At 40.7% G+C, this 27,064-nt stretch overlaps 1 protein-coding gene across 5 annotated transcripts in view; it reads left to right on the top strand.

Moving 5' to 3' along the window:
* Positions 1–26,501, top strand: part of LOC117550316 (adhesion G protein-coupled receptor F5-like) — a 38,783-nt gene extending 12,282 nt beyond the window's left edge. For 3 of the 5 annotated variants that reach the window (XM_034222692.1, XM_034222693.1, XM_034222695.1), the window contains 23 exons: positions 8–172; positions 848–1,000; positions 3,914–4,078; positions 4,455–4,598; positions 4,687–4,857; positions 6,634–6,705; positions 6,813–6,959; positions 7,113–7,283; positions 7,740–7,811; positions 10,117–10,515; positions 12,378–12,484; positions 12,571–12,629; positions 12,719–12,861; positions 12,945–13,151; positions 13,327–13,530; positions 13,632–13,781; positions 13,866–14,041; positions 21,120–21,287; positions 22,290–23,696; positions 23,823–23,864; positions 25,373–25,432; positions 25,550–25,613; positions 25,698–26,501. In XM_034222692.1, the coding sequence (XP_034078583.1) occupies positions 8–172; positions 848–1,000; positions 3,914–4,078; positions 4,455–4,598; positions 4,687–4,857; positions 6,634–6,705; positions 6,813–6,959; positions 7,113–7,283; positions 7,740–7,811; positions 10,117–10,515; positions 12,378–12,484; positions 12,571–12,629; positions 12,719–12,861; positions 12,945–13,151; positions 13,327–13,530; positions 13,632–13,781; positions 13,866–14,041; positions 21,120–21,287; positions 22,290–23,696; positions 23,823–23,864; positions 25,373–25,432; positions 25,550–25,613; positions 25,698–25,768 (4,517 nt within the window). In that variant the 3' untranslated portion in view covers positions 25,769–26,501. Of the gene's footprint in view, positions 1–7; positions 173–847; positions 1,001–3,913; positions 4,079–4,454; positions 4,599–4,686; positions 4,858–6,633; positions 6,706–6,812; positions 6,960–7,112; positions 7,284–7,739; positions 7,812–10,116; positions 10,516–12,375; positions 12,485–12,570; positions 12,630–12,718; positions 12,862–12,944; positions 13,152–13,326; positions 13,531–13,631; positions 13,782–13,865; positions 14,042–21,119; positions 21,288–22,289; positions 23,697–23,822; positions 23,865–25,372; positions 25,433–25,549; positions 25,614–25,697 lie in introns of all 5 variants that reach the window. The other 2 variants (XM_034222694.1, XM_034222696.1) reach the window with 2 other exon arrangements.
* Positions 26,502–27,064: the final 563 nt, after the last annotated feature.

The following is a 27,064-nucleotide window of genomic DNA, read 5'->3' on the forward strand; positions in this document are numbered from 1 at the left end:
TCATCAGTGTGTTCCTCGACTGCCACTGGCTTCCAGTGTAGATGTGAGGACAATTTTGCTTGGCCATACAGCACATGTGTCACGTATGGAGCCTGTGATTCCATTGTTATTGGCATCTGTACATGCATTGATGCTATTCCAGCTGATGGACAGTCCTGCCAGGCAATATCAGGTGAACAAGTCATCACTTATTGATTTCCGTTCATTGCTAATTACCAGCAGCAGCCTGGTGAAGGAAGAGCTATACTGTAGTTAGGGTCAATTCAATTCAGGGAAATTCAATGAATGTTACTTACATTTAACACTGATTTAAAGGGGCCACGAGCTGACATCTTTTTGAACGTTGACTTAAATGTATTTTGTAAACAAATTACACATAATTTGATTTGGTTTGTTGAAAGCAATAATATTCAGTTTCAATTAAAAATAATAGGTTCAGTAAAGTTCCGGCCCTTAGCCTATCACGTACAATATGTTGGAGCGCTAGCCAATAGATGTCATCATGTCACTATGTTACAGAAGTAAACAAAGAAGTCCAATGGATGCGTTTCAGGAAGGGTGGGGGGGGGGGGGGGGGGGGGGGGGGGACCATTTACATGCACAAAAACCTTTTTAACCCAAGAAAGCATACATTTTCTTTTTGAACGGTCGCAGTGGGTACATTTTTTAAATAAGAGACATTACATTTTTTACATTTAGAGGGATCATTAATAGACCATTAGCTCTAAGATAAAACACATAATTAAGTATTACTTTAAATGACTACAGCTTAATTTGAGTGATTTCTCTACATTGATATGTCCTTTAACCAAAAGAGACCCTAAATCATGTTGTTTTTTTACTACAGGGCTTCTGGCTCAGGTTGAGTACGATGTGGATGTTAATCTGAATTTTACTGATCTTGAGACCGTGGACGCCCTTAGAAGCATCCTGGACGCAGGTGGCTTTTCTCTAGCCTTGGGTCCAACTGTGAACGTCACACACATTAACATCACCACAGGTAAGCATGGTGGTAAAAGCATGGGGGGGAAATGTTGTTAGACAAGACAAAGGGCGCCTGGGTATTAAAGTGTACTGTGTCCTTTTCCCGATATTTGACCATGTGATACATTCAATTCAATCAATTCAATTTTCTTTCAAGTGTTTACAGAGTAATGGCTCACGTATTAACTGTGGACAAAGTGCAATGCGAGAATATGCTCTCGTGACCTTCACATCACTAAACTATTTTTGTTTAAACACACTTTATTTTATATTATACAGTCCTCCTCTAAAATTGGGACTTTCCCTTCTCATTGAGGTGAAGCAAGTTTGGAAAGTTCAAGAATGTCCACATACTTTTGAGTGTCAAAAAAATAAAATCCTCCAGGGCTTCTCAGACAGGGCACTAGCAAGGCGTGTGCACAAGTTAAACAATAATATTCTTTACAATTATTAATCTTATGCAAGTTTCATTTTTTTGAATTCCAAGTCTGAAATACATACTGTGTACAGTATGTCCAGAGTAAGGAATGTTTGAACCAAGCGGCAACACATATCTAATTCTCTTGCAGATTGTCTCGTTTGATTATGAATGTAACATTTATATATTTGGAGCAGGCTGGAGAAGGCGGGAGTTGAACTCTGACGTCACTGTCGAGCCGTTAGTGGCCGACTCCGCCTACTAAGGGCTTCTCGGCATCTCTGCAGAATCCTATGGGTGACGTCACGGACACTATGTCCATTTATATATACAGTCTATGGTTTGAACAGACCATTACTCCTCAACACATCATCTAAAATATGTCCCATTGGACCTAAAGCCTATTCGTCCAGCACCTAGAAACCAAACATCTAGTCTCAGTCCAAGGAACAGAAGTAGGCTACATGGCTAATTATTAGGCAGAGTGGTGTCATCAGATTGGGCCTGCCAAGAGTTTTTTTTCTGTTGGCAAGTTTACTTTGGCAAAGGGTAGAGTAGAGCAGGTCATGCCTTTCCCAACAGGAAAAATATCATGAAGGTCCATCAGTCTGCATAACAATAATCTATTTGCTTCTGTTTGTTGCGCAGGGAGGGTTTATCTTTGGAGTGAAGGGGCCTTCAAAACAATAGGTGGTTGGTTTTTGGGGTGTTGTGTGCTGTTGGACATATTGGTTCAATGGGACATCTTTCTGACCATTAAGCTGCTTTCACAAGATACACGTCGAAACGGCTCTGCACTTACGTGGTGTATTTTTTGGAGAGAGCAGTGCTGCCCGACTAGGCGTAAGCACATCACTCAAATTTGTCGCCAAGCACGGCTCTCAAAGGTCAAATAATTTAAACGTCAACCTTGTTTAACGCTGACCTTCACAACCAATCAGATGCCAGCTATGCTATGCTAGCAGGCAAATCTGCTCTTTTCTCACCAAGTGGTTGGGTGCAGAGCCTTGCAGTGAAAACAGCCAGTATGGTTACCTCCCGTGCTACCTGGTGCCGCTACATACAGCTGTCATCTGATTGGTTGTGAGTCCAAAGGTCAATCATATGACAAACCAGGTAAAATTCTAAATAATTTCAACTTGGAATGCATCGCTTGGCAACAATTTGGAGCCATGCACAACACAGAAGGCAGTTATTCCGCCTCTTCAGGTGGCATCGCTCTCTCCATAGAAACACAATGTCAGCGCAGAGTCGTTTTACCGTGTATCATGAGAATGCAGCGTTCTGGAATGACTGGCCTTCAATACAATAAGCACGACGCTATAAATCAAGTAGGCTATGGATGTAAAAAACTGCTGCATATCATTTACGTAGTTGGCTGTGGCTCAGGATGTAAAGTTGGTCGTCAACTAATCCGAAGATCAATGGTCCTGCTCCTTCTGTCTGCATTGAAGTGTCATTGGGCAAAGATACCATGGCAAAGTATCTCCCAAGGCACAGCAAAATGTGGAAATAAGCATTAGATAGATCCTCATGAGTCCAGTTTGTCAACTTGTTAACCCTGCTATCAGTTTATAAATGTGTGTGAATGGATACATCTTGACATGTAAGGCAGAGGAACTTTGAGTAGTGGTAAGACTATAACTGATTATAATTAGGGATGCACGATATTAGGAATTATGACGTCATCTCGATAAACCCGATACCAGTATTAATAGCCCCGATAAAAAATATATTTTTTGGGTAAAAAAAAAGAAAACAATACTGCGGTGTGGGTGGATTGGGATGAGAGGCGCTTGTTTTTCACTCGGCTCCTCCCGTTTTGCCAGTACTGTGGTATTAGTGGTTTAGGAAGAGGGGAGTTCTTCACAAATCCAGCGCTCCCTAACTCGTGAAGCCAGGACAGTAAACAAACATGTCGTCGGTGGTATGGGCGTTGGAGCTATGTGCAACTCAAGGCATATGCTCGAACCGGAGCTGCCTGGACGCTGCAATCATGTTGCGCACTATCCGAGCTGAGTGTGCTGACTTCTCGTACAATGTCCCACTGTCTGGCTTCCTGCATAAAGTCAAGTGCTCGGCGTAGTTGTGGCGAAATGTCGCTCCTCTGTTTTCATTTAAACAGCTCCATATATCCGTTAGCGCAGCTAGCTAGCACCAGATGCTAACAACAACAATGCACGTAAGGTCTCTCTCTCGCTCGGGCCACACATACACACACCCTCCCGGTCCTCCAGATGGCCAGTCGGTGCCTGCCGGTGAGCGTGGAAGTGTGGTCTGCCACAAGCGGGCGGCAGGAGCGGGGCAGTCAGCATCAGCTTGTAGATGGTATTTTAAACTCGATGCTCTCTGAAACTACGGGGCGGCCGAGGAAAAAAATACACATGCGTTAATCGAGTTAAAATAATTAGTGTCGTAAAACATTTTTTGTTATCGGTATCGGTTTCAAAAAAACAATATCGTGCATCCCTAATTATAATGTCTGTTTAATTGTTTTTCTTTTTAATGTAGTTTGTTACCCAAATGGTACAAACTTCCAGTGCAGATGTGAGGAACAGTATGTGTGGTCATTAAGCAACTGTAATACATACGGAGCCTGCGATGACATCATTGACAACACGTGTGGGTGTATCAACAGTATTCCTACCACTGGACAATACTGCGTGCCACAGACAGGTGATACACTTTTACATTTAAAGTAACATCACACATGTGGAAATAATATTTATTGGTATTTTTTTCGGGCACTGTAATCTGTATTTGGTTATTTAAAAAAGTATTTGTGTCCTTTCAATTCTCTCTCACTCAAGCTGACCTTGTATTTAATAGGCCTACTATAGGATTACAAACATGAGCAAATCCAAATGAGCAAACAGAAAATAACAAACAATATGACAAGATGAAAAGAAACAGAGAGAAACATGAATACCTATTCTTGACCATAATTGCATTTCTTCACTCAGCAATGTTGCCCAGATGTCATGACACGACCTAGATTTGGAACAAATTACTTACAAATAATTGTCTCTAATTCGACTCTCTTTTTCTACAGTACCTTTAGTATTTTATGAATACCAGATTATTATCGAGGTGAAAACCAGCGATGCGGATCAGCTGAGAAACGTCCTGAACAGTTTAACTTTTCCTGTCCAGATCAGCCCCTCAGTTAACATATTAGATGCCAATATCACCACAGGTAAGAACAAATGCATTATATCCTTTTTTAATATCTATTTCAAACTTCTGCCTTTTTCACAAGAGAAAATATGTTATTCTCTTTAAAGTTTGCAGCCAAGATAACACTGGGTTTCAGTGCCACTGTGAAAATGACTATCTTTGGCCGTGTGATAAGTGTGACACCTATGGGAAATGTGATGGTAATACAAGCAACACATGTGGATGCATCAATGCCATTCCTCCTGATGGACAATACTGCCAGCCTGCTGATCAATACAGTAAGTTGGTTTGCAGGTTTGTTTACTTTTAGGATCGTATTTCTATGTTCTGCCTCTAATACAGTGGTTCTCAAACTTTTTCTGTCAGGCCCCCCCTTTGGAGAAAAAAAAAAGTCGGGCCCCCCCCAACACAAATAGTCAGGCTCAGTGGCGGCGCCAGAGATTTATTTTGGGGGTGCTGTGGGGTAGCTTGACGTTTCATAGAGGGTGCTCAAACATTTAGGGTTTCCCATTAATGTACCGGGCGCTACAGAGGAATGTTCTACTGCAACACTCCCCACGCACACACACAACGTACCCGCGACTGTTACAATGAAGGCTCGATAATCAGCTCACGGCATATAGGTGTAAGCAGGGGTCAAGTGTTATTTTTATAGGTGGTCTGTGGACCTCACATAGGGGGGTCCGGGGGCAAGCTCCCCCGGGAAGATTTTTAAATATTGAAGTTAAAAGCATCAATCTGGTGCACTTTGAGAGCAACATGAAGAGATCTATGGATACATCTCTCAACACAGAACTTTAAACAGATTTACTTTTTCTTTATGGATATTTTACAAAGCGGATCGCGGATCGCCGGAGCTGTATTAGATCAACATTAACATGCATTGTAGTTGTAAGTGCACTGCCTTGCTGCCTGTTGCACCATCCTTGATGGAGCATATGTGTGGGCTGGACCTGTATTTTACAGAAAAGGAGTGAGCAGAGAGGTTAAAGTTGTCGATTCTTGTTCAGTTTTCTATGACTATCTCCCTCACCCTCTCAGACTTTCAGTTGTGCACGCTACTAAAGAGACGCGCTACCATGAAAACCAAACAATGGTGTAGCTGTATTAAAGTCCGAGTGGAAACAGTCCTGAGTAAATCTGATTTTGTGCGAAATCGGGAGAAATATGACCCCGGGAGGAAACCGGGAGAGGGCTATGAAATCGGGAGTCTCCCGCGAAAATCGGGAGGGTTGGCAAGTATGATATGGACATAAACGCGAGTGAAGTCTAATCGGACAGAAGAGGAGACACGCAGCTCTGCATGATAACCTGCAGCACCGCCCGCTGTGATGGAGCGATGAGCGGAACAAAACACACACTTCAAGAAGTTAGATCATCACCGTTAGCTATTTTAATTACCCCAACCATGCATGCGCGAGAAGTCTTCTTCGCTGCTTTTGGTGTATTTTGTGGAAGAAGTACAGCGCCACTTACAGGCCCAGCATATGTACTACAGCGTCTCCAGCGGTTGGAGCTGTCTCGTGTGAACGGATACGTTTCTGGTGCATATTGCGTGTGGACTTCTTTGATAACGATTTTGGTGCATTTCCGTTATCGTCCTTGTGTGGCTGCAGCCTAAGATGACTCGACTCTTTTAAATCGTTATATCCAGAAAATGAAGTGAGTGATATTCAAACGTTCTGGTTATATAATAAATACAAATGATAATGTCATGTAAGCAATCCATCATTTTTATTTTTCCCTTTGGTTATGGCAACAGACTTTTCTTTATCTTTCTTGTACATCTATTTTTATTAGCGGTAAAGCAGATACAACGCACAATAATCAAATGTAAAGATAGATTCCACTAAAGCGCAATATTGTCATATTTCTTTTTTTTAAATGTCTATAGGTATCATGATATTATTATCACTAATTCATTTGGTCACATTTATTGTATAGTATAACCTCTTTTTATATTCTGATAGCCCTTTTTCAAGCTCATAAAATATGCATCATATAACAAATACAAGCAATTATCTAAGAACTCCTCTCTCTTTCACTTACTACAGATGTTACAGCTTGTCCTCCTTCAACAACTCCATCACCAACAACTCTTCCTTCAACAACTCCATCACCAACAAGTAAGACTTAAAGGACAGTATTTTATAAAACAAAAACCAAATGACAATATTATTTACAAGTGAGACATCAACTGTATTTGTTTTTCTTTAAAATTCTCTCCCTGCAGCTCCTCCTATTCTCTTTGAATACATCATTTTGGTTGAGTTGAACACCACAGATACTCTAATAAATCAACTGAGTACCTTTCTGAGAAGCATCCGTTACCCCTTTATCCTCAACAACGCACAAATCCTTGATGTAAACATTTCTACAGGTGCAGATACAATACTGTAAATATGTGAAATATGTGTTGGTGTTGTCAACCCTAAGTGTGAATCTAAAAGTTGTAAAACACACTTTACTAATATGACAGTTAGAAAAACTCATTACATGTGTGAAATTCATTGTGTTTTTGTTTGGTCTCAAGTTTGCTCTCCGAGCAGTTCTGGTTACCAGTGCAGATGTGAGGATCAGTATCGTTGGTCATGTGACCAGTGTTTACAGTATACATCCTGTGACAACATCACTGGGGACACATGTGGATGCATCAATGCCATTCCTCCTGATGGACAATACTGCCAGCCTTCTGGTCAAAACAGTAAGTTGGTCCTCAGTAATCGCTGCATTCTGGCCAGCATTTGATGTGCCTTATTGTCAAAATCTTTATCCTTAATTGCATGACAATCCCTGTGTCTCACTATGTAATTGCTTGCTTTTGGGTTGTCGAAAGACAGAAGCTTGCCTGAGTCAGAAGGACAACTTTGGAAACACTGCCATAAGTTGTAGAGAATCTATAATTGTATGTCATTGTTTTTAACTCAAATGTACGTAAAAAGGATTAGGGCCACTTATGATGACCAAAAGTGATTTTTGTTTGTGCCGGTAGTCCCAATTATGATATTCAACTTTTTTTCTGAAACTTAAACGGAAATCACCTTTGGGTCACATCAATCGTACAGTATGGGGAATAAAAAAATTCTGATTCTTAAAATATGCATCTTATCAAATGCAGAAGCAATTAACTAAGAACTCCTCTCTCTTTTACTTCTTACAGACTTTACCCGTTGTCCTCCTACAACAACTCCATCACCAACAACTCCTCGTATCATAACTCCAACACCAACAAGTAAGACTTAAAAGACAGTATTTCATTTATTCATTTTGAGCAGTTTGGATAATGCATCTTTAAGTTACAACATCTTCTTGTTTAATAGCGATTGTCTCAAAATGGCGCTATGGTAATGGAATTCCTTGTTATAGTAATAGTATGTAATCCCCAATTAAATAGAAATTCTCTGCTGAGTGCAATGATGCTTTCCACAACAGTCTATGGCAAACGGTTCATGATATGTTAGGGGGCGTGGCAAAAGTGTGGGGGCGGGGCACATCGTTACTAATGCCACAGGAACTCACTGTCTACGACAATGGGTTCATGGTTCATTTGTTATGAAAGGGGTTGGGGGAAAACAACGATAGGTATCTGACTTCACCATGTTGGCAGATATTTTCTTAGTTGTCTTGTCAGATTCATTCTTCAGCTTAACAAAAATGAATGTAAAATTGTGTTTTTAGTCTCAACAACAGTCACTAGGACCGGGGTGAACACTCCAACACCCACATTGTCAGCAAAAATAAGTCAGTGCAAAATAATAATTGTTAGATTACTTTTCCGTGTTGTTGGTTATCGTCTAAATTGACTTGTCAAAGGAATTCTTCTTAACAAACAATGGGTATGATATTGTTCTTTCAGACTGAACAACCGTTGCTTCAATTGCTATAAACTCCACACAAGCTTATTTAAATTCAGCTGAGTTGAGTGTGTCCATGATGAGGATTGTTGAGATGATTAAGAATGTATATGCTCGAGATGAACAGTGACTGAGGACCTGTAGGGTTTGATCAGAATAACTCAAACAGTGTTCTAAGGAAATGCTTGAATTGCTGTTGACTTTTTCTCAATGCATTAGGCCATTATTCCTGTTTCGGTAAGAACAAATGGGTTTTGAGGTCATATAAACAAGGGGGGACATGTAGCGTGAGCATAGAGAGCAGATGCAAAGGCTGAAAAGGTCAGAAGTGAGTGGTAGTTGTGTAACGTTAAGAGCAGGTGCCTGTTTTTGTAAGCTTTTGGTCAACAGCTAAACATGGGAATGGGAAATAAAAAGACAGTGTTGGCCAGTGACTAGTTTAATGGTAGGACTGGTATGGGATGGAGATCCGATTCGGGGACTTGTCTGATATTCTGGAAAGAAAACCAATACAATGAATCAGCAATGATGTGGTGGTAACCAGAAATGTGGGATGCCCAAATAATGAACTGGTGTTGAGCTGAGATTCAAGTAAGTCTGCGCGGGAGCTGCATGATGTCTAAAGAACAAGATATATATACTTTAAGGATCTACATGAAGGATCAATGTGTGTTTTCTGTGTGGACGAGTATGGATTTCCTAGACCACCAAAGAACAACAGTTATAAGAATGGCTTCTAGCACATGGAGCAAATATAAAGGCAAGCGGGCCTGTGAGGCGAGATCAATATCCTCAGGTTTGGTGATAAAGAGCTCGTAGAAGAAGGAGATGCAATTCCAAGACAACAAATCTTGCCAAAGACACTTTTCCATCTTGCATGCATCTTCCAGAACAACTCTATTGTAGACTTAGGGAGGGCTGCAGCTTTATGCAGGTTGGACAGGAAGGATTTTGCTTGAGGAATGGCAAATGGCATAATTGATGTAACCAAGTTTGTGCACAGATGGAAGGCTGACAGGCAGGTAGGCCATCCAGTTACTTTAGCCGGGCCGGCTCAGATGATTGGTCGTGCTTTTTACAGCGCTACGGCTTCAACAGATGACATTTTTTTATGGATTTGTTGTCAAAGCACTTAAGATATTCATTGCTATCGGGATGTTAAGAGCATTCCATGGAATATAACAACAAGTATATCTCGAGCCGGTTTTACCCCACCTTTAAGCATACGAAATTGAAGAAATTAAAATATGTTTACAACACTCATAACTCAACCAACTACTGCTGCTGCTACCAAGGCTACACCGGCAGTAATAACTACGACTGCTCCTGGGAAAGGTCTTTTTTAGGAATTGCAAATGGCATAATTGATGTAACCAAGGAGGGCTACACGCTTGCATTTGCTGCACCTGTCAGCCAGCAGATAGTTTGACAGAATCAAAGTCTGAGGTAAGGATAGCAAAATGACAAAAATACTGTGATAATGCTTGAGGGCATGATTCAAGTCTGTCGTCGAGTAATTCAAGATGGTGCTCAGATGTGTTGGTCGGGTTCACAGGTGATCATTGCTGTTTTTAAGGCTCGTCCCTGCTCTTGAACCTAAATGTACGAATGATCTACTTGACTTGTTAAGGTGTGTATTCTTCAGCTTAACCAACAAAATTATGACATGGTCTTTTCCAACAGTTGTGACCAATACAACAACCACAATGTCTCCAACAACCACAACGTCTCCAACAACCACAACGTCTCCAACAACCACAATGTCTCCAACAACCACAATGTCTCCAACAACCACAATGTCTCCAACAACCACAATGTCTCCAACAACCACAATGTCTCCAACAACCACAATGTCTCCAACAACCACAATGTCTCCAACAACCACAATGTCTCCAACAACCACAATGTCTCCAACAACCACAATGTCTCCAACAACCACAATGTCTCCAACAACCACAATGTCTCCAACAACCACAACGTCTCCAACAACCACAACGTCTCCAACAACCACAACGTCTCCAACAACCACAAAGTCTCCAACAACCACAACGTCTCCAACAACCACAACGTCTCCAACAACAGGTAAGATAAATATACCAATTGTTACATTACATAAGATACATATTCAGGATTTATTATTACCATTATCAAGCTGTTGTTTAAACAATTCAGTTAGTCTTTAAGTTTCAGAGATGTTAAATGCTTGTCCAGTATTTATGTATTCAAAATGTTGTATTGGCAAAAACCTTCTGGAAACATATTGATTGAACCCATTAAGTCATCTCTCCTAATGGGAGAGCTGAACATACAAGTTGTATTTATCTTTTTTCAGATCCAAAAAAAGTGTTAAAATGTTTAACAAGTTTAATCAGAATATTTGGAATCCTGGTTAGAGAATCAGAATAAAATAAAATTGAATTAATTAATTGACCCAACATCTATTGACAAAACACATCTTAACACTGCAACACCTAACCTAATCCAGGAATATTTCCAATGAACTTCTTGCTTATAACAATGTAGTCACGCCATGGTATACTGTATTTGAGATACACATACTTTCGGTGCAGTTTAAATGTCTTAAAGCAAGTGATGAGGGCTATAATAACTTGACTCATACTGTCAACAGTAACACACTTTTATAAAATAATCTTTCAACCACCATCATTACCTGTATTTAGCAATAAGCGTTTCGATAACTCGTCCCTTGTTGTTAATTGTAGAACATTTTCTGTAATTCACTTTCACGTAAGGTATTTCCCTCTACAGATGATCATACTTTATTACAGTTAAAGGTGGGGTAGGTCATTTTGGAGAAAGCAGCTCGAGTGCGCTAGAATTTGAAAATACACGGCCGGAAAAAATCAGCCACTTCCTTCAGACTTCCTCACAGAGCCCCTCCTCCAACACACATAACGCACATGACCAATGAGGGCACGAGATAAGTTTGTGCCCAGATGGGAGGCTGACAGGCAGGTAGGTCATCCAGTTACTTTAGCCGGCTCAGATGATTGGTCGTGCTTTTTACAGCGCCACGGCTTCCACTGATGACTTTTTTAATGGATTTTTTGTCAAAGTACTTCAGATATTCATTGCTATCGGGATGTTAAGAGCATTCCATGGAATATAACAACAAGTGTATCTCGAGCCGGTTTCTCAAACTTACCTACCCCACCTTTAAGCATACGAAATTGAAGAAATCAAATATTTTTACAATACTCATAACTCAACCAACTACTGCTGCTGCTACCGAGGCTACACCTGCAGTAACAACGATGACTGCTCCTGGGAGAGGTCTTTTTTATTGACAAAAATGTAGTTATCAGGATCTATGTAGCTCTTTGCTTTATAACATCTCCATTACCTTTTTTTGGTAAATACATATAGATGTGTATCTTTTCCCCTTGGTCACCAAGACTTGAAAGAAACTATTTTCTGATGTCAAGAGTCTTGTAAACTACTTTTCACTGTGGGTTTTGAATATATTTCTGAGTGATAGTATTCATGTGACATCCCTGCAGCCTACATATGCTGATAGCTAAGCTTGTATTAACCGATGATATTACTTTATTATGCAGCACAGGGTTCATTTAAAACACAGGCGAGCCAAACGTGAAAAAAGGGCTTTGACCTCAGGGTGTAAATGGACGTATATGTCATTCATTCAAAAATGAATTGATGAATTATAAATTGCAGTTCTGCTTGAATATAGCTCAGGCTATTTCATTGCTACCTTCCACATGACATCTCAACACTGTTGCTGAAAAGGATATTTGCATTTTATAGAGACATGGGTTTTATACCCTTGATCTGCAAGTCATGCAAACCAAATAAAAAATGATTCACAATTGTGTCCTCTCTTCTCGTGGCTCGCTAGTATATTCTTTAAATCACAACAAACTGAATTGTTTGATCTTGTTTTTATTCTCTTTTCAAATAAATAGGGTTCAATTTGGAAATGACAGTGCAATTAAACAAGACGTTCACAGAAACATTGAAAGATCCAACAAGTGCTGAATACAAAAATCTTAAAGACAACATGACTACATTGGTAAGTGCATTGATAAATACCATATCAAATTGTAACTTGTATTTTCAGTTGAATTGGTAATGTTATGAACCGTATCTCTCCCACAGTTAAACAAGGAGTATGGAGGAATCACAGGGTTTATTGGTGTTTCTGTGACAGGATTCAGGTATGGTAACTCTGGCATTTAAGACATATGGAAGCAGGAAATCTGTACACATTTGACACCACCATTTTGTTTTGTGTTTGTTCTTACAGAGAAGGAAGCATATTTACAGAGTTTGTTGTTGAGACTACAGAGGTTAAAACTGCAGAATTGGCTGAAGCAAATACAGCATTTTCAAAAGCAGTAACCTCTACTATTGCCCCTGTCATTGGCTCTGTCACTGCATTGTACAACAGTAAGTCCAACATAGCTAGTAGGTAATTACATTTGGTTTAACTTGTATAAACACCAAACTGATGTGTTCTACTTTCTCCAAAGGTGAAGATAAATTAAGGATTAACGCCACCATTTATAATGGAAATCGCATGAGACTGGTGTGCGAACCCAGTATTAATGTGGGACAAATAAGTAGTGTTAAGTGGACATTTCGTGGAAGGGTAATTAAGGAGTCTGGAAGGAAACAAATAACAAATTCTAACACAATGTCTGTTCTAACAATAGAGAAAGCCGATGTTGTGGATACTGGTAAGCAAAAGCTAGTAAATATAAGTAAAATATTCTTTTTTAATTGATGCTAATAGACAAATTAAATTGCTGCTTGGACTGGAATGTTCACTATTTAATATACTAATGGTATCATTCTTTTAACTTTTTTTACAGCATACCAATGTAATCATTGTTTTTATTATCTTAATCACAGGAATGTACCAATGCACTCTGATGGGCGACGTATTGCAGTTCAGACAAGAAAGGGACGTGATTGGAGATGATATCAAACCACCTCCCATCATAGTATCAAAGTCTCACATACCCGTTAGATGTCTGGAGGGACAAACAGTACCACTTGAGTGTTGTGTGCAGTCCCCTTTTAAGGTGAAGTGGTTTAAAGACTCACTTACTCTTGGTAAGTTTAAAATGTTTCAGAAAACTTCTCAATCTGACCATACTGAAAACACACATCCAATAACAGTTTATTTTATTAACAACACTGTTAAATGTTCGCAGAACCTACTGTTACTGAAAATGGAAACCCATTCTGTCGCACATATGAATACCCGCTCGTAGCCTGCAGTGGACCAACGTCACCAACATTTACTTGTAAGGTCGATGATCTCGATTATAGACGGGTAACAACATTGACAATTTCCGAAGAACGTAAGTGCAATGTTTCAAAAGTGACTATGCTTTTCTTCCCCAATATGTTGTGTAATACTAATTGATTATTATTTATCTCCTAAGCTTTTACATGTAAAGACGCTGATTATGGGGATGGAAGAGAAGGCGAACTATCTAGTACAGAATGTCCTCCAGGTCAAGTGGGGGAAAAGATTGCGAAGTGTGATAATGGAAAGTGGATATTGTTAGAGGACACTTGCGTTATCAAATTAATCAAGGAGTTGCTTGTTTCTTCAGAGGTAAGTGATCAGCTGGGGATAACAATTCATCCCCATTTTAAATCTATAAAACACACAGTATACCATAAAGTTATTCAAAAAACGGTCCTATGTTTACTAGTTCTACGTAACCAGACATTCCGTGTTGTGCAACAATTGTATCTAGGAACTATTTTCTTTCTAACAAACTACACCTGTCAACTCTGAGACACCATCTGTTCAACTAAAGCATGAAGAAAATCTAAACGTCAGGTTTCTTATAAATCAACTCAACAGCAGAAATCATTACCAGTTGCTCAAGATAATCCACTGACCTTGTGAGAAGTTTCATTTAGTATGTATTGTATTTCATCTGAAGTACATTCGCGTGAGAAAGTGAGAAAAAATGTACTATGCTAATTTGTTATAATATTTTGTATTGTTATAAAAGACCCACGTTTTCGACCAACATCAGCACATTCCATCACGGCTTCTGCTGTCCAGTAACTTATTGTAACTAACTGACCACTGTTTTTATATAAAGTGTGGCTCTGCAGCAACACTTCTTTAATCTTTAAAGGAGCCCTATTATGCTTTTTGAGGGTTTCCCTTTCTTTTAATGTGTTATCTAGTTTTGGGTAAATGGTCTGCAAAGGCTAAATCCTAAAGTTCTCTTCAGTTCTCTCCAATATACTCTTTTTGGTGTGAACGCAAAATTCCAGGCACTAACGGAACTAAACGGGAAAAGTACGGGTAAAAGTACTCCGGTGTGAAAGTGCCTATTGTACGTGATAGGCTAAGGGGCGCGACATCTCTAAGCGATTGACCAATCACAACAGAGCCAGCCAGCTAACCAATCAGAGCAGACTGGGCTCTGGTTTCAGACAGAGGGTGAACATAGGTGCTGCAGCACAGGCAGTATGAGAAGAATAAAGAGCTTTTTGAACATTAGAGCATGGAGACATGTCCCAGTAGACACTACATACTAATATGAAGCTGAAAATGGGCATTATAGGGTCCCTTTAACAGATCCCTTTTTTTGACAGATTCTAGGAGCAAACCCCTGGATTCATGTAGAAGTGCTTATTGTGGCTTACATTTTAAATAATGATGTAGATCATTGTTCATCACTATATCTCTTGTTTACTTGAGTCTTGTGCTAGAGCAGGTTATTTTGTGTGTATGCATAACATGCATTATTTGTATGCTTTGGCTAAAATGACTGTGCTACAGATGCAGAGCAGATGTGTTGTGAAATGATTCTTTTTACTGGCTCCTCCTGCAGCACACAATCATAGGTCGTATCAGCAGAGGGGGAAGAAGTACTCATTTCAATCATGAGAGACGTGATGTATGAAATACATGTTTAATACCGGACACGTGGTATAGAAAATTATGATGACAGATTACAACAATGAATCAACTGATGTTTGGAGATTAGGCCCCGGTTTGTAGGATAATCATTCGGGAGGGGAAAACCGCTCCGATGAACCCCCCGGGGTCTAGACACTGGTGGTGGTGATAATGGTTCGGTCTGGTCTGGAGGAAGAAGGATTAGCTTGGCCCTGAATTAGGATACAGGAGGCGAAGGGGTGGAGGCGGGTTGTGCGTTGACACCTGAAATGACAACTGACAGAGAGGGAAGAACAGATTTAAAGGGTTTAGCAGGTGCAATGATTGCTAGCTGGGGAGTACCGCCCCTGATTACTTAATGGGAGAGGAGCTTGCAGTGACGTGTAACACCAGGGGTATGGTCTTCCTTCTTGAACTTGCGCTAAGCTTCATTTCAATCATGAGACGTGATGTATGAAATACATGTTTAATACCGGACACGTGGTATAGAAAATTATGATGACAGATTACAACAATGAATCAACTGATGTTTGGAGATTAGGCCCCGGTTTGTAGGATAATCATTCGGGAGGGGAAAACCGCTCCGATGAACCCCCAAAGAGAAGAGAAGTGAGAAGTGCTGAGATGTGAAGCATTTCTTACCTTGCTGGCTGATTGAGGAGATCTGTGGATGAAATTAGATAACACGGGGACATGATGAGAATGTCGGAATAACTGTAGGGTTAATGTGAACGCCAACCATGCTTAGCGCCTGCATGTTGGATTAGACGATGCTGACCCACTGGCCGCAACCTGCACGCGCAGGGTTAAACATGACGCTGACCCACCGGCCGCAACCTGCACGCGCAGGGTTAAACATGACGCTGACCCGCTGGCCGCAACCTGTACACACAGGGTTAAACAAAAGCTGACCCATAGGCCGCAACCTGTACACACAGGGTTAAACGAAATGCTGACCCATAGGCCGCAACCTGTACCTCCAGGGTTAAACAAATGCTGACCCATAGGCCGCAACCTGCACACGCAGGGTTAAACAAATGCTGACCCATAGGCCGCAACCTGTACACACAGGGTTAAACAAATGCTGACCCATAGGCCGCAACCTGCACACACAGGGTTAAACAAATGCTGACCCATAGGCCGCAACCTGTACACACAGGGTTAAACAAATGCTGACCCATAGGCCGCAACCTGTACACACAGGGTTAAACATGACACTGACCTACTCGCCCTGCACGTGCAGGGTTTAAACATAATGCGGACCCACTGGCCGCAACCTGCGCGGCAGGATTCAATACGAGCGAACCTGAAGGTCACGACGATATGAAGTGTTTAAACATGAACACGGTGACACGTACATGTGCTGACTTGCTAAGACCACCACCAGTTGTATGTATAAATACCGTTTAGTGTTCGGACCTTGGATAGCCAGCACGCACGGATGTCCGGGCGAATGTGGGATATGAAGGCGGAGGAGGACCACCGTCCGAGTTGGCAGGGAGGAGGGAGATATGCCTTGAATGGCTGCACCTGTCTGAACGAAAGCCCTGATATGCTATTAGACGCCACCACCAGTTATATGCATATTTACCATAGGTAAACTGAAGAGATCTTGATTGGCGGCACGAGCCGATGTCCGGTGAAGAGGGAGATGTAGACGATATAATGCCCGAGAGCTGTTAGCTTGAGTACGGTGATGCATGAATATCGTAACCTGGTTTACCACGAGCCAAGTGAGCATGAACCCGAGAATATGAATGAAGTGCAGGATGCACGCAGAAAAGACGTACACTTAGGTAAATACTGAGACATGACCCATGATATAGTATATCTTAATTAGCATTAAGTGTGCCGGGATGAGTCATAGATGCTGATGAGCTGATTGAGTGATTAAGACTGTCTTCTATCATCTGAAGTGAGGATGATGGAGGGACGCTAGTGTTAGATCCAGCAAGTGTGATAATAAATGTGTAGAAATAGTGGAAATCTGAATGATCTCATGCAGATATCCCCCCCAAAACGGAGGATGTGCAGTGCACGTCCTTAAGTCGGGGAAAACACGGTCGTCGTGAGGCCGGCGGATGCCACGTCCAGGAAACGGGAGATGATGCGTGCCGAAGAATCCGCATGCAAAGTACGGTTGCCCGGTAAGGAAGAGCAACTGTCGTTGAAGACGTTTATGTGGATGCACGCAGTTGGTTAGAGGAACGATAATACCATGAGCTTGATGTGATGGCTAGGAACTCCGGTGTGAGACTGGGCCTGTAGTTCCTCATGATTAGGAACGCTGTGCTCCTGGAGGAGTCTCTTCTGTTTCTTCTTGTTTCTTCTTCTCTTTTCCCAGTTGAGCGGAGTTGTAGTTTAGTAATGTTGTATTTGAACGCTAGATGCGTGAAGGCAACGCATTAGGAGATCTCCCTGAGCAGTGGGTGATTTGAACTGGGAGAGACGCTATTAATATTATTACCTGAATAGCCGGTGCACGCGTAGTTTCTCCTACTTTACTTAAGGCTGAAAGAGTTCCGCTGAACGATGATGGGAACATTAAAGCGCGTCGTAATATCTGCTTTGAAGAGCCAGCCTTGGCCTGCACGCTATTAGATTACATTATCTCCGTGCGTAGAAAGGGGGGAACATTGACCTTGTCATCGAGATTGCCCTGAGCATTTACCGAATCGTATTAAATAATCTGTCGACGGGCTGTAAACAGAAAAGCTGAAATTGAAACTAATAAGTATTCAGTTACCTCTAATCATTAACCCAGTTTGTATAATGTAGTTACTCTGTGTGTTGCTGCTAGCATACATAACATCTGACGTGGGAACGTTACTCGTGAATGGAGCTACGGAGCTGCTAGAAAGACAGTGGAACCCGGTGCATTCCTCCGTCTGAATGTGGAGCACTTTTGCTAAATGTTTAGACAAAGTGCTCGTGTTACGCCCTTACATGATAAACTCTTATTGCACTTTGGCAACGAGCATTCTCCACATCGAAGAGGGTGAAGTTTAACCACGCCTCGGAGCGCGTTCTCTCCGCCACCTTCGCAGTGTACTCCGCTGCATGTAGCAGCTGTGTGTGTAAACTGCCCCGCCCCCTCGCGATGGGGGAGAGAGATCTCATCTGATCGAAAATACATCATAGGCGCATTTGTTTGTCCTTTGCATATTAGAACGAGTTGTGACACTAGACTGCGATATAATGTTTTTGTAGCAATAAACATGACGTATATTTATAAATGTCTCCGGTACTGATAAGAAGACCAATACGTTGGAGCTTACGCACGTAAACACGCTGCTGACATCACAATGAATCGACGACTGAATTAGTTGCAACTAATTTGGTAATCGATTTGATCGATTAGTCGATTTAGTTGTTGCACCCTTAGTCGCTGCAACTCTGACTACTTTTAAATCCAGGCTGAAGACTTTTCTTTTGTCGCTGCTTTTAATTGAACTATTCATATCTTAGACTGCACTGCAACTTTGATCCATGTACTTTTTCTTTTAATGTTTATTTTATTAGCTTCCTTTTAAGTGACTAATTTTAAATGCCATTTCTTAATGTCTTTCATTTTTTAAAGCAATTTGAATTGCCTTGTGTTGAAAAGTGCTATATAAATAAACTTGCCTTGCTGCCCATGAGATGTTGTTGTCGCAGATCTAGCCGTTGGTGCACCAAGAAACGGAATGTTCTTAGTGGAGAAGAAAAAGAGAAAACCGATCATTTTGTCAATAATCATTAAATTAATATTGGGAGTGAATTCCTAATTTATTTAGTATCTGGTCGTGTCATAAACAGGATAATGTGCAGCGACTTGTCCATTGAGGAAAAGAAGCCCTACGAACGCCATTCATTTCAGGAAACGCTGTGTTGAAGCTTGAACCTGCGTTTAGTTACTGAGCATTGTAATGAGTAAATACCCGACTGCATTAGTAATGCAAGTAATACGTTACTGAAACTCCATACTGTAGCACGTTACCCCCAACACTGCCTGAAGCTCACCTTAACCCTGACTAGAGGTAGGCTCCCAGACCGTAGTCGAGGGGGGGGGGGGGGGGGGGGGACTCTCTGTTGTCTCCCAGGGCAGAAGCAACACGCTTCTGGTTCAATAACTCATTTTATCGGAAAGACTGGAGAGAGGCGAGCTCTTCTTGGGAGGTCGTTGCATTATTTAGCTCTCCTGTTTCGCAAGATAGATTTCGCAAGATCGCAGACCTTCCTTTTCCTGCTGCCTCGTTTATTTCTAAAAAACATGTATCCCGCTCGCTCATACCATGCCCACGCACACATGCACACGCCACACCCCTCTCTTAAGGGTAGCGATCTCACTCTGCATGACCCAAATGTCGTAACATATACGAAACATCTCGTGAATTTGTTGCAACTGCCTTTGCCAACGTTACCCTGACGCCTGTTGAAGTGAGCGCAGGAGGAATAGCTTCAATGGGATAGCTTAAGCCCTGCCTGCCTGCAGGAGGGGTTGTAGTTGAAGCCAGAATGGGTAAAACTCCGCATGTGATGAGGACCCGTTCCGCGTGAAGCCGGAAGCGCTGCATTAGGCGGCCCTGATGCCAGTGATGCCTTCTCAAGAGACTGAAGCGTACGTCAGTTGTTTGCGTGAAGTAGCCATTCCCATTAGGCCGGAGGAACTTCCATGGAGCCAGATTTCCTTGTCTTTTCCTCCCGCGTCCGGGCTTGCGGGACGGCCGGCTGACCCGCTACCCGACTGGGGAACGCAGCCTGTAGCTTAATCCGCGATACTGCGGAGCTGATGAATAAATGCCTGGAGCTGGAACGAAGCCCTCAGCTGGGCCAAAGCCCTGCTGCTGCTTGGCTTAACCATGAACACTGTGACGCGTACACTTGTGCGTTGACACCTGAAATGACAACTGACAGAGAGGGAAGAACAGATTTAAAGGGTTTAGCAGGTGCAATGATTGCTAGCTGGGGAGTACCGCCCCTGATTACTTAATGGGAGAGGAGCTTGCAGTGACGTGTAACACCAGGGGTATGGTCTTCCTTCTTGAACTTGCGCTAAGCTTCATATCTTGTACTTAAGTAAAATTAGAAATACCACAGTGTAGGAATACTATGTTACAAGTAAAAGTCCTGCATTGCAAATGTTACTCAAATAAAAGTACAAGTACAAAGTAGCATCAAATGTAAAGAATAGTATCTCAAAATGGTAATTAAGTACAGTAATTCGTACTTGAGTATGTACTTAGTAACTTTACACCACTGCATATCAGCTGTAACTGTTTAAAAGTAATACGCCTCCTCTCTAGTAAATCATCAATTTCAGGATTCACATAAATATCAATACTTTTTCAACAAAGATGGACAAACTTGTCAAAACTGTGGTGGCTCAGATTAAGTAGACTAAAGATTCAACGATTCAAAGGCTTTAATGTTTTGTGCAAAGTAGCTACAGTTTAGTTTTGGCAATGAACATCTTGAGTCCCAGGCTCCTCCAACTATGCATAATAAATATATGAGACAAAAACCGATAAAATATTAAAAAACAATATTTTTGTTATTACAATGTTTCAAAACAAACAACATTAAAGTTAATACGGGATAGGTCTCCAAATGGTAGTACCGAGTTTCAAAGCACACGGCCATCCCTCACAATCACATTCTTTTAGCCTCTTCTGTACTTTTGTGGCTTAAAACGTGCAGCTGTTGCCAGAAAAGAAACATCTCTGTATTTGTCATGGTTTACAATCTCTCATTATATAAATGTATGTGTTTTTATTATTTACTTTAGGAGTTGCAGGTGGAGGATGTCCCAGATTTTGTGGAGAAGCTAAGTGAAGAGATCAAAGTGATTAAGAATGATGTAGCAAAGTCACCTAATACCATATCAACTATCGTGGAAATCCTGGGCAACATTGCACTTATTGATACTCTGGTAGTCAATCAACCTGTCATAGAGGTAGGTTAATCCGTCCCATCAGCATTATCTTAGTTTAGATATGTCTTTTATGTCAACAAATGTGAACTGCTCTATTGAAACCAGTCCGATGTCGCAACGGCGCATTGCAATTGGGGTTTTCGTTGATTATAAACAAACAATGTTTTGGCTTCCAGTATATCAATCTTTTATAACACATTTATACAATAAATACATTTCCCCCCTCGGAAAATTCACATACACACGCACAAAAACACACACACACACACACACACACACACACACACACACACACACACACACACACACACACACACACACACACACACACACACACACACACACATACCATGTATACATCACTTCAGGGGACATTACATTGACTTACATGCATTTCCTGGAGACTTAACCTAACCTTAACCATAACCAACACATGCCTAACCCTTAACCTTACCCTAACCCTAATCCTAAACCTAACCAAGTCTTCACCCTAAAATTAATGATTCCCCTCATGGGGACCTCCAATTTGTCCCCATAAGGGAAGCCAGTCCCCACACGTGACTATGTAAACAGATTTAGGTCCCCACAAGTATAGTAATGCTAGGCCACACACACACACACACACACACACACACACACACACACACACACACACACACACACACACACACACACACACACACACACACACACACACACACACACACACACACACACACACACACACACACCTACTTTCGGTCACACTTTTCTTCTGAACTTGAGCCCCCTCTTTTAAATAGCTATAGCTAAATTATTGTCAGCAAACTTTGAAGGCCTTTTAAAAAATCTTGATATTTCGCTGAATATTTGCAAAACTAAACAATAAGTAGATATTCGGAATGCTAAGAATCTCCTCTTTCCAGTTATGTACATAACTCAAAATGTGTATCGGAGTCGATGTGACTGATTTTTATAGAGCAGTTCACGTATATTTTTTTTATGCAGATGTAACCTCACAATGAAATCTGTCTTCATCTGCAGGGTGTCCTTCAAACAGTTGATGTCATTATTGGTGAGGATTCAAGAGAGTCCTGGACAGCTCTGAATGCAAACGAAAGCAACAACGCAAGCTCTGATTTACTGGGTTCGATGGAACTCCTCTCTGATAAAATAAATGGGACATTTACCTTTGAGACTGCTGCAATCCTCTTCGACAGAAGCACCTTTGACCCTGACCTTATCTCGTTCTCCGCAAATCTGAACAACAGCGTTGTCCTGGACATTCCTAACACCGGCTTTAGCAATGCCTCTATCACCACTATTACTTTCTCCACCCTAAATAATGTTATGCCAGTACGGAGCTCCAGCTTTAACACCAGCCTCTTCAACACCAATAACACTGACCCCGTTAATGCCCTCAACGCAGCTGTGGTGCTGATAAAAGTAAATGAAACTATTCGGAACGTTACTTTAAGCTACACCAAGTTAAACACGACTCTGACGCAAGATCCTCAGTGTGTCTTCTGGAACTTTAGACTGTTTGACAACAGGGGTGGTTGGGATAGTGACGGGTGTCAGTTTGTTTCCGATATAAATGACACAGTAACCTGCAGATGCGACCATCTCACCTCATTTTCAATTCTGATGTCAACTGGTATCCCTCAAGAATTAAAAGAACTCTTGGATATAATCACCTACGTTGGAGTTGGGATCTCTTTGGCAAGTTTAGTTATATGTTTAATTATTGAAGGATACGTTTGGAAAGCCATAACTAAAAATAGCACTGCCTTCATGCGTCATGTTTCCATCATTAACACTGCCCTCTCTCTGTTGATCGCTGACATCTGCTTTATCATTGGAGCCTCCATTGCCGACAACCCAGCTGAAAACCCGGGGAAGAATAACTATAATGTTCCAGTTGACTCTTGCAGCACAGCAACATTTTTTATGCACTTGTTTTACCTTGCGGTGTTCTTTTGGATGCTGGTTTCAGGCCTTCTGCTACTTTACCGGACAGTCATGGTCTTCTCCCACATGTCCAAGGCAGTCATGTTGGCTATTGGCTTCTTATTAGGCTACGGGTGCCCTCTGATCATAGCTGTTGTTACTGTTGCCGCCACAGCACCAGGAGAAGGATACATCACGAACAAAGAGGCTTGTTGGCTTAACTGGGAGCAAACAAGGGCTCTGTTGGCGTTTGTGATACCTGCCTTAACTATAGTTTGTATCAACATCATTATCGTAATCGTGGTCCTGTTCAAAATGCTAAGAAGAGGCGTGGGAGACGCCGGCCAAAGAGAGGAAAGGCATACGCTGGTGGTCATTCTAAGGTGTGTGGCCATTTTGACTCCTTTATTTGGACTGACCTGGTCTTTAGGAGTGGGGACCATGCTAGATTCGACAAATAGAGGACTCCACATTGTCTTTGCACTCTTCAATTCACTACAGGTATTTGCAACCATTAAAAATAACCAAATAACAACTTGTTCTTACATAGCAGTATTTTTATATAATATCTACTTCGTCAATTTCTTTGAAGTTAAATAAAAATGCGTGTTATTTCATTTTCCTCAGGGTTTCTTCATTTTAGTGTTTGGGACACTACTCGATTCAAAGGTATGTTGTCTTCAAACTAATAATTGTGGATAGACGATTGATACCTCTTTTGATAGTAGTAGTAGAAGTATTCAAATCCTTTAACCTGCCAGAAGGTTCAAATACCAGATTATAACTTAATATCATGCAATGAAAAATGACTAAAGTCAAATCAGTTTTAGCATTATTGTTATCATATTTTATATTCCATAATGAGATTATCATGAAGCATTGAAACAAAATGATAGAGGTTCTTGTACTTTTGTGATTTAGTGCCCCCAGTTAAAGATTGTAATTGAAATTTACTCCATAACGTTGAGTGTGCATTTGTTATGTTAGCATTACTTAAGATACAAACTAGCAGGTTGACAACTTTGTTAACAAAGCCAAACATCAAGAATCAGAAGTCCTTAACTTTCCAACGGCAGGAACATTTACAATGTTACAGCAAGCCCAGTGCCAAAGCAAGAGTACACAACACAATAAATAGAAGGCCGGCTAATCAGCTAATCTGGCTATTGACCCCGCCCACCTGGTTTATGTCCTGTACCTCAGGCTGTGTTGACGATGTTACTTTTTATGTAAAAACAATTACCCAAAGTGAAGAGAACAAGAAAAACAAATCCTGCCCATTTGTACAGAATTACTGGAAGAATGTTTTCGTCCACCATTTCGTAGTGAAGAGCTTTGGATCTTGGAAATACTGGCAGCCTAGTTTTAAGCCCTTGATATACACATGTGTGAAATGAACTTGCTCACTCCATATAACTGGCTGCAATCTAATTACGAGAATGCACTCAAAGTATAGATATAAATATAACGACAAAAAAGCGTACAGGTAATGCCGTCTCAAGGGCTATGAACGAAGGACGGCACAGGATTAACATGTATCAGCTTCACTGGAGCACACACGCCATTTTAGAATCACTAAAACTATCTTCCTGTCATGTAAGAGCTAGAATTCAAAGCTTAAAAACTCACCAAATGGTTGGCGAAGCCATAACAGAGGGTCTCTATCTTCCTTGACAATGATGACATGCTGTATTCCAGCCAATCGTTACTTGCAAAAAGTATTCTGATGAAGTGACGCCGTAGATGTTGCCAATGTGAAACATCCATTCATGCTACCCAGAGAACCTCAGAGAACTCAATGTTAATACAGTTGTTGTTCGGCATAGGTGGAGCTTGTTTTTACTGCTTCAAGCTTTGTTTTGCAATCCATTGTTTTTAAGGTAAACTCGTAATTGTTACATGTGTATAGAGGATTTAAGGGCATATTTGTTGAATACTTATATATGTAATGGATTGGTTGGAAAGAGTTCAGATAACAAAGTGTAACCCAAGGGCAGTACTGGAGACAACGTAGCCTACTGTGCGAATATGCCTAGCAGCCCCTCTAAAGCTCACAAGAGTGTTAATGCTAATTATAAAGCAAGGAAGCTTATTTTCTTTGTTTAAAAATGTTAATCTTCTTGAATGTTTTCCAAATCGCACATAAGTTGATTGAGATGAATTTGATTTTCCTGTAGATCCGTTCTATCCTCGCAAGAAAATCACCTACAACAAGCACAGGCTCCAATACAACCAGAGTAAGTCATTTTAAAGTGCATGCAGTTTTTCTTGTTCATAATTTTTCTACCCATTAAATAACAAAGATATCCTGCTATCACCTATTTATACCATATAATATTTGTTTTCTACTTTAGAGTACAAGTGGGGGCATTTCCTCCACTGGACTCAACTGGTTCCATCGACTGCGTGGAAGAAGAAGCAAGTTTTTATTTTAAATTGAGCAGTTCTTTTCATTTACTGAGATATATTTTCCCTAATAACAATTTGTTATTTGTCTTTCAGACGTCTACCAAGTGTCAGAGGCTGTAAACTCGGGCAGTGCTGGTGCGTCGGAGTCATTCTCCAATATCTAAATCAATGCACTGGAACCGTACACTTTATTTCTTTAGGGCTATTTATTCAAAACATCTGACAATTATAGGATTTTCAGCACATAATCAGAAACGTTGCAGTTTACTGGGATGATATTGTAAGAGATGGTGCAACAGACATGGTGAGTTTTGAATTCAGAATAGTTTAGGTCCTACAGGCAGCATTAAAAGACGTTTGCATTGTAAAGGTACTGTTCCGTTATTCAAAGCCCTAGGAAAGCAAGAGTGACACAACATTGTGAATGAAACTTTGAAATTACATTTTATTTTGAAGTGTGAAATGTAGTGGTGCTCTGAATCAATGATGTGCAATGATCAATTATTATCTTAATGTACAGTCGTAGTGAATCATACCTACTAGCTTCTAGGTGTTTCATGATAACATTGATAATACCATGACTATGTTCCTGAGAAAAAGAGCATAATACTTCCTTCATTAAAAGCAAAACCTAAAACCTAAAAAATGTGTAAAAAGATAAATAGATTTTTAGTAACAGTGTAGCTCAATAATGCATGTTAGCTAAACAGCAGCAGTTGTAAGAACAGCAATGAAATTAAACTAATGTAATGTTCATTGGCCCGCCCCCCCCCCAAAGAAAATGCTCGCCATGAAGAACTTTGCTTTTAAAATATGTGGAGAGTTCAATGATGTGTATATACAGTTGTTTTAGTTTTTCATAAATGTTTTTTATTATAAATGAAATGCTTTACACAATTTAAAGTGTTTTCTCTTAATATAACAAGTATTGCCTTCCAACCGTGTTCTTTTTCTGTAAATTATCAATTTTTCCTAATAAACATACAAATTAGAGCACTATACATAACACGTTTTGAAGATAGATTGGTTCTTTGACAGTCAATATTGTGTTATAATGTTTAAGGCGACCTATTATGCAAAATGCACTTTTTGACGCATATTATAAATAAATGGTGGAATGAGCTCCCCATTGACATCAGGACAGCAGATAGTTTGCACATCTTCCGGCGCAGACTGAAAACTCATCTCTTTCGACTCCACTTCGAGCGATAGAACTATTAACGAAGCACTTTTATACTAATAAAGGACTGGCTTATCTAAAGCCAGTTGAGTAGCACTTGAAATGTTTTTGCTCTATGAAACCTGATGTACTTATATTATTCTGTTTTCTTCAAGGTTGTGTCTTCCTGGTCGAATGTACTTATTGTAAGTCGCTTTGGATAAAAGCGTCAGCTAAATGCAATGTAATGTAATGTAATAAATATTTGTCCCCGGTGTGTAAGGAGACTTACAACGTGTCA

This window comes from Gymnodraco acuticeps, unplaced genomic scaffold (assembly GCF_902827175.1).
Source record: "Gymnodraco acuticeps unplaced genomic scaffold, fGymAcu1.1, whole genome shotgun sequence".
NCBI lineage: Eukaryota > Metazoa > Chordata > Actinopteri > Perciformes > Bathydraconidae > Gymnodraco > Gymnodraco acuticeps.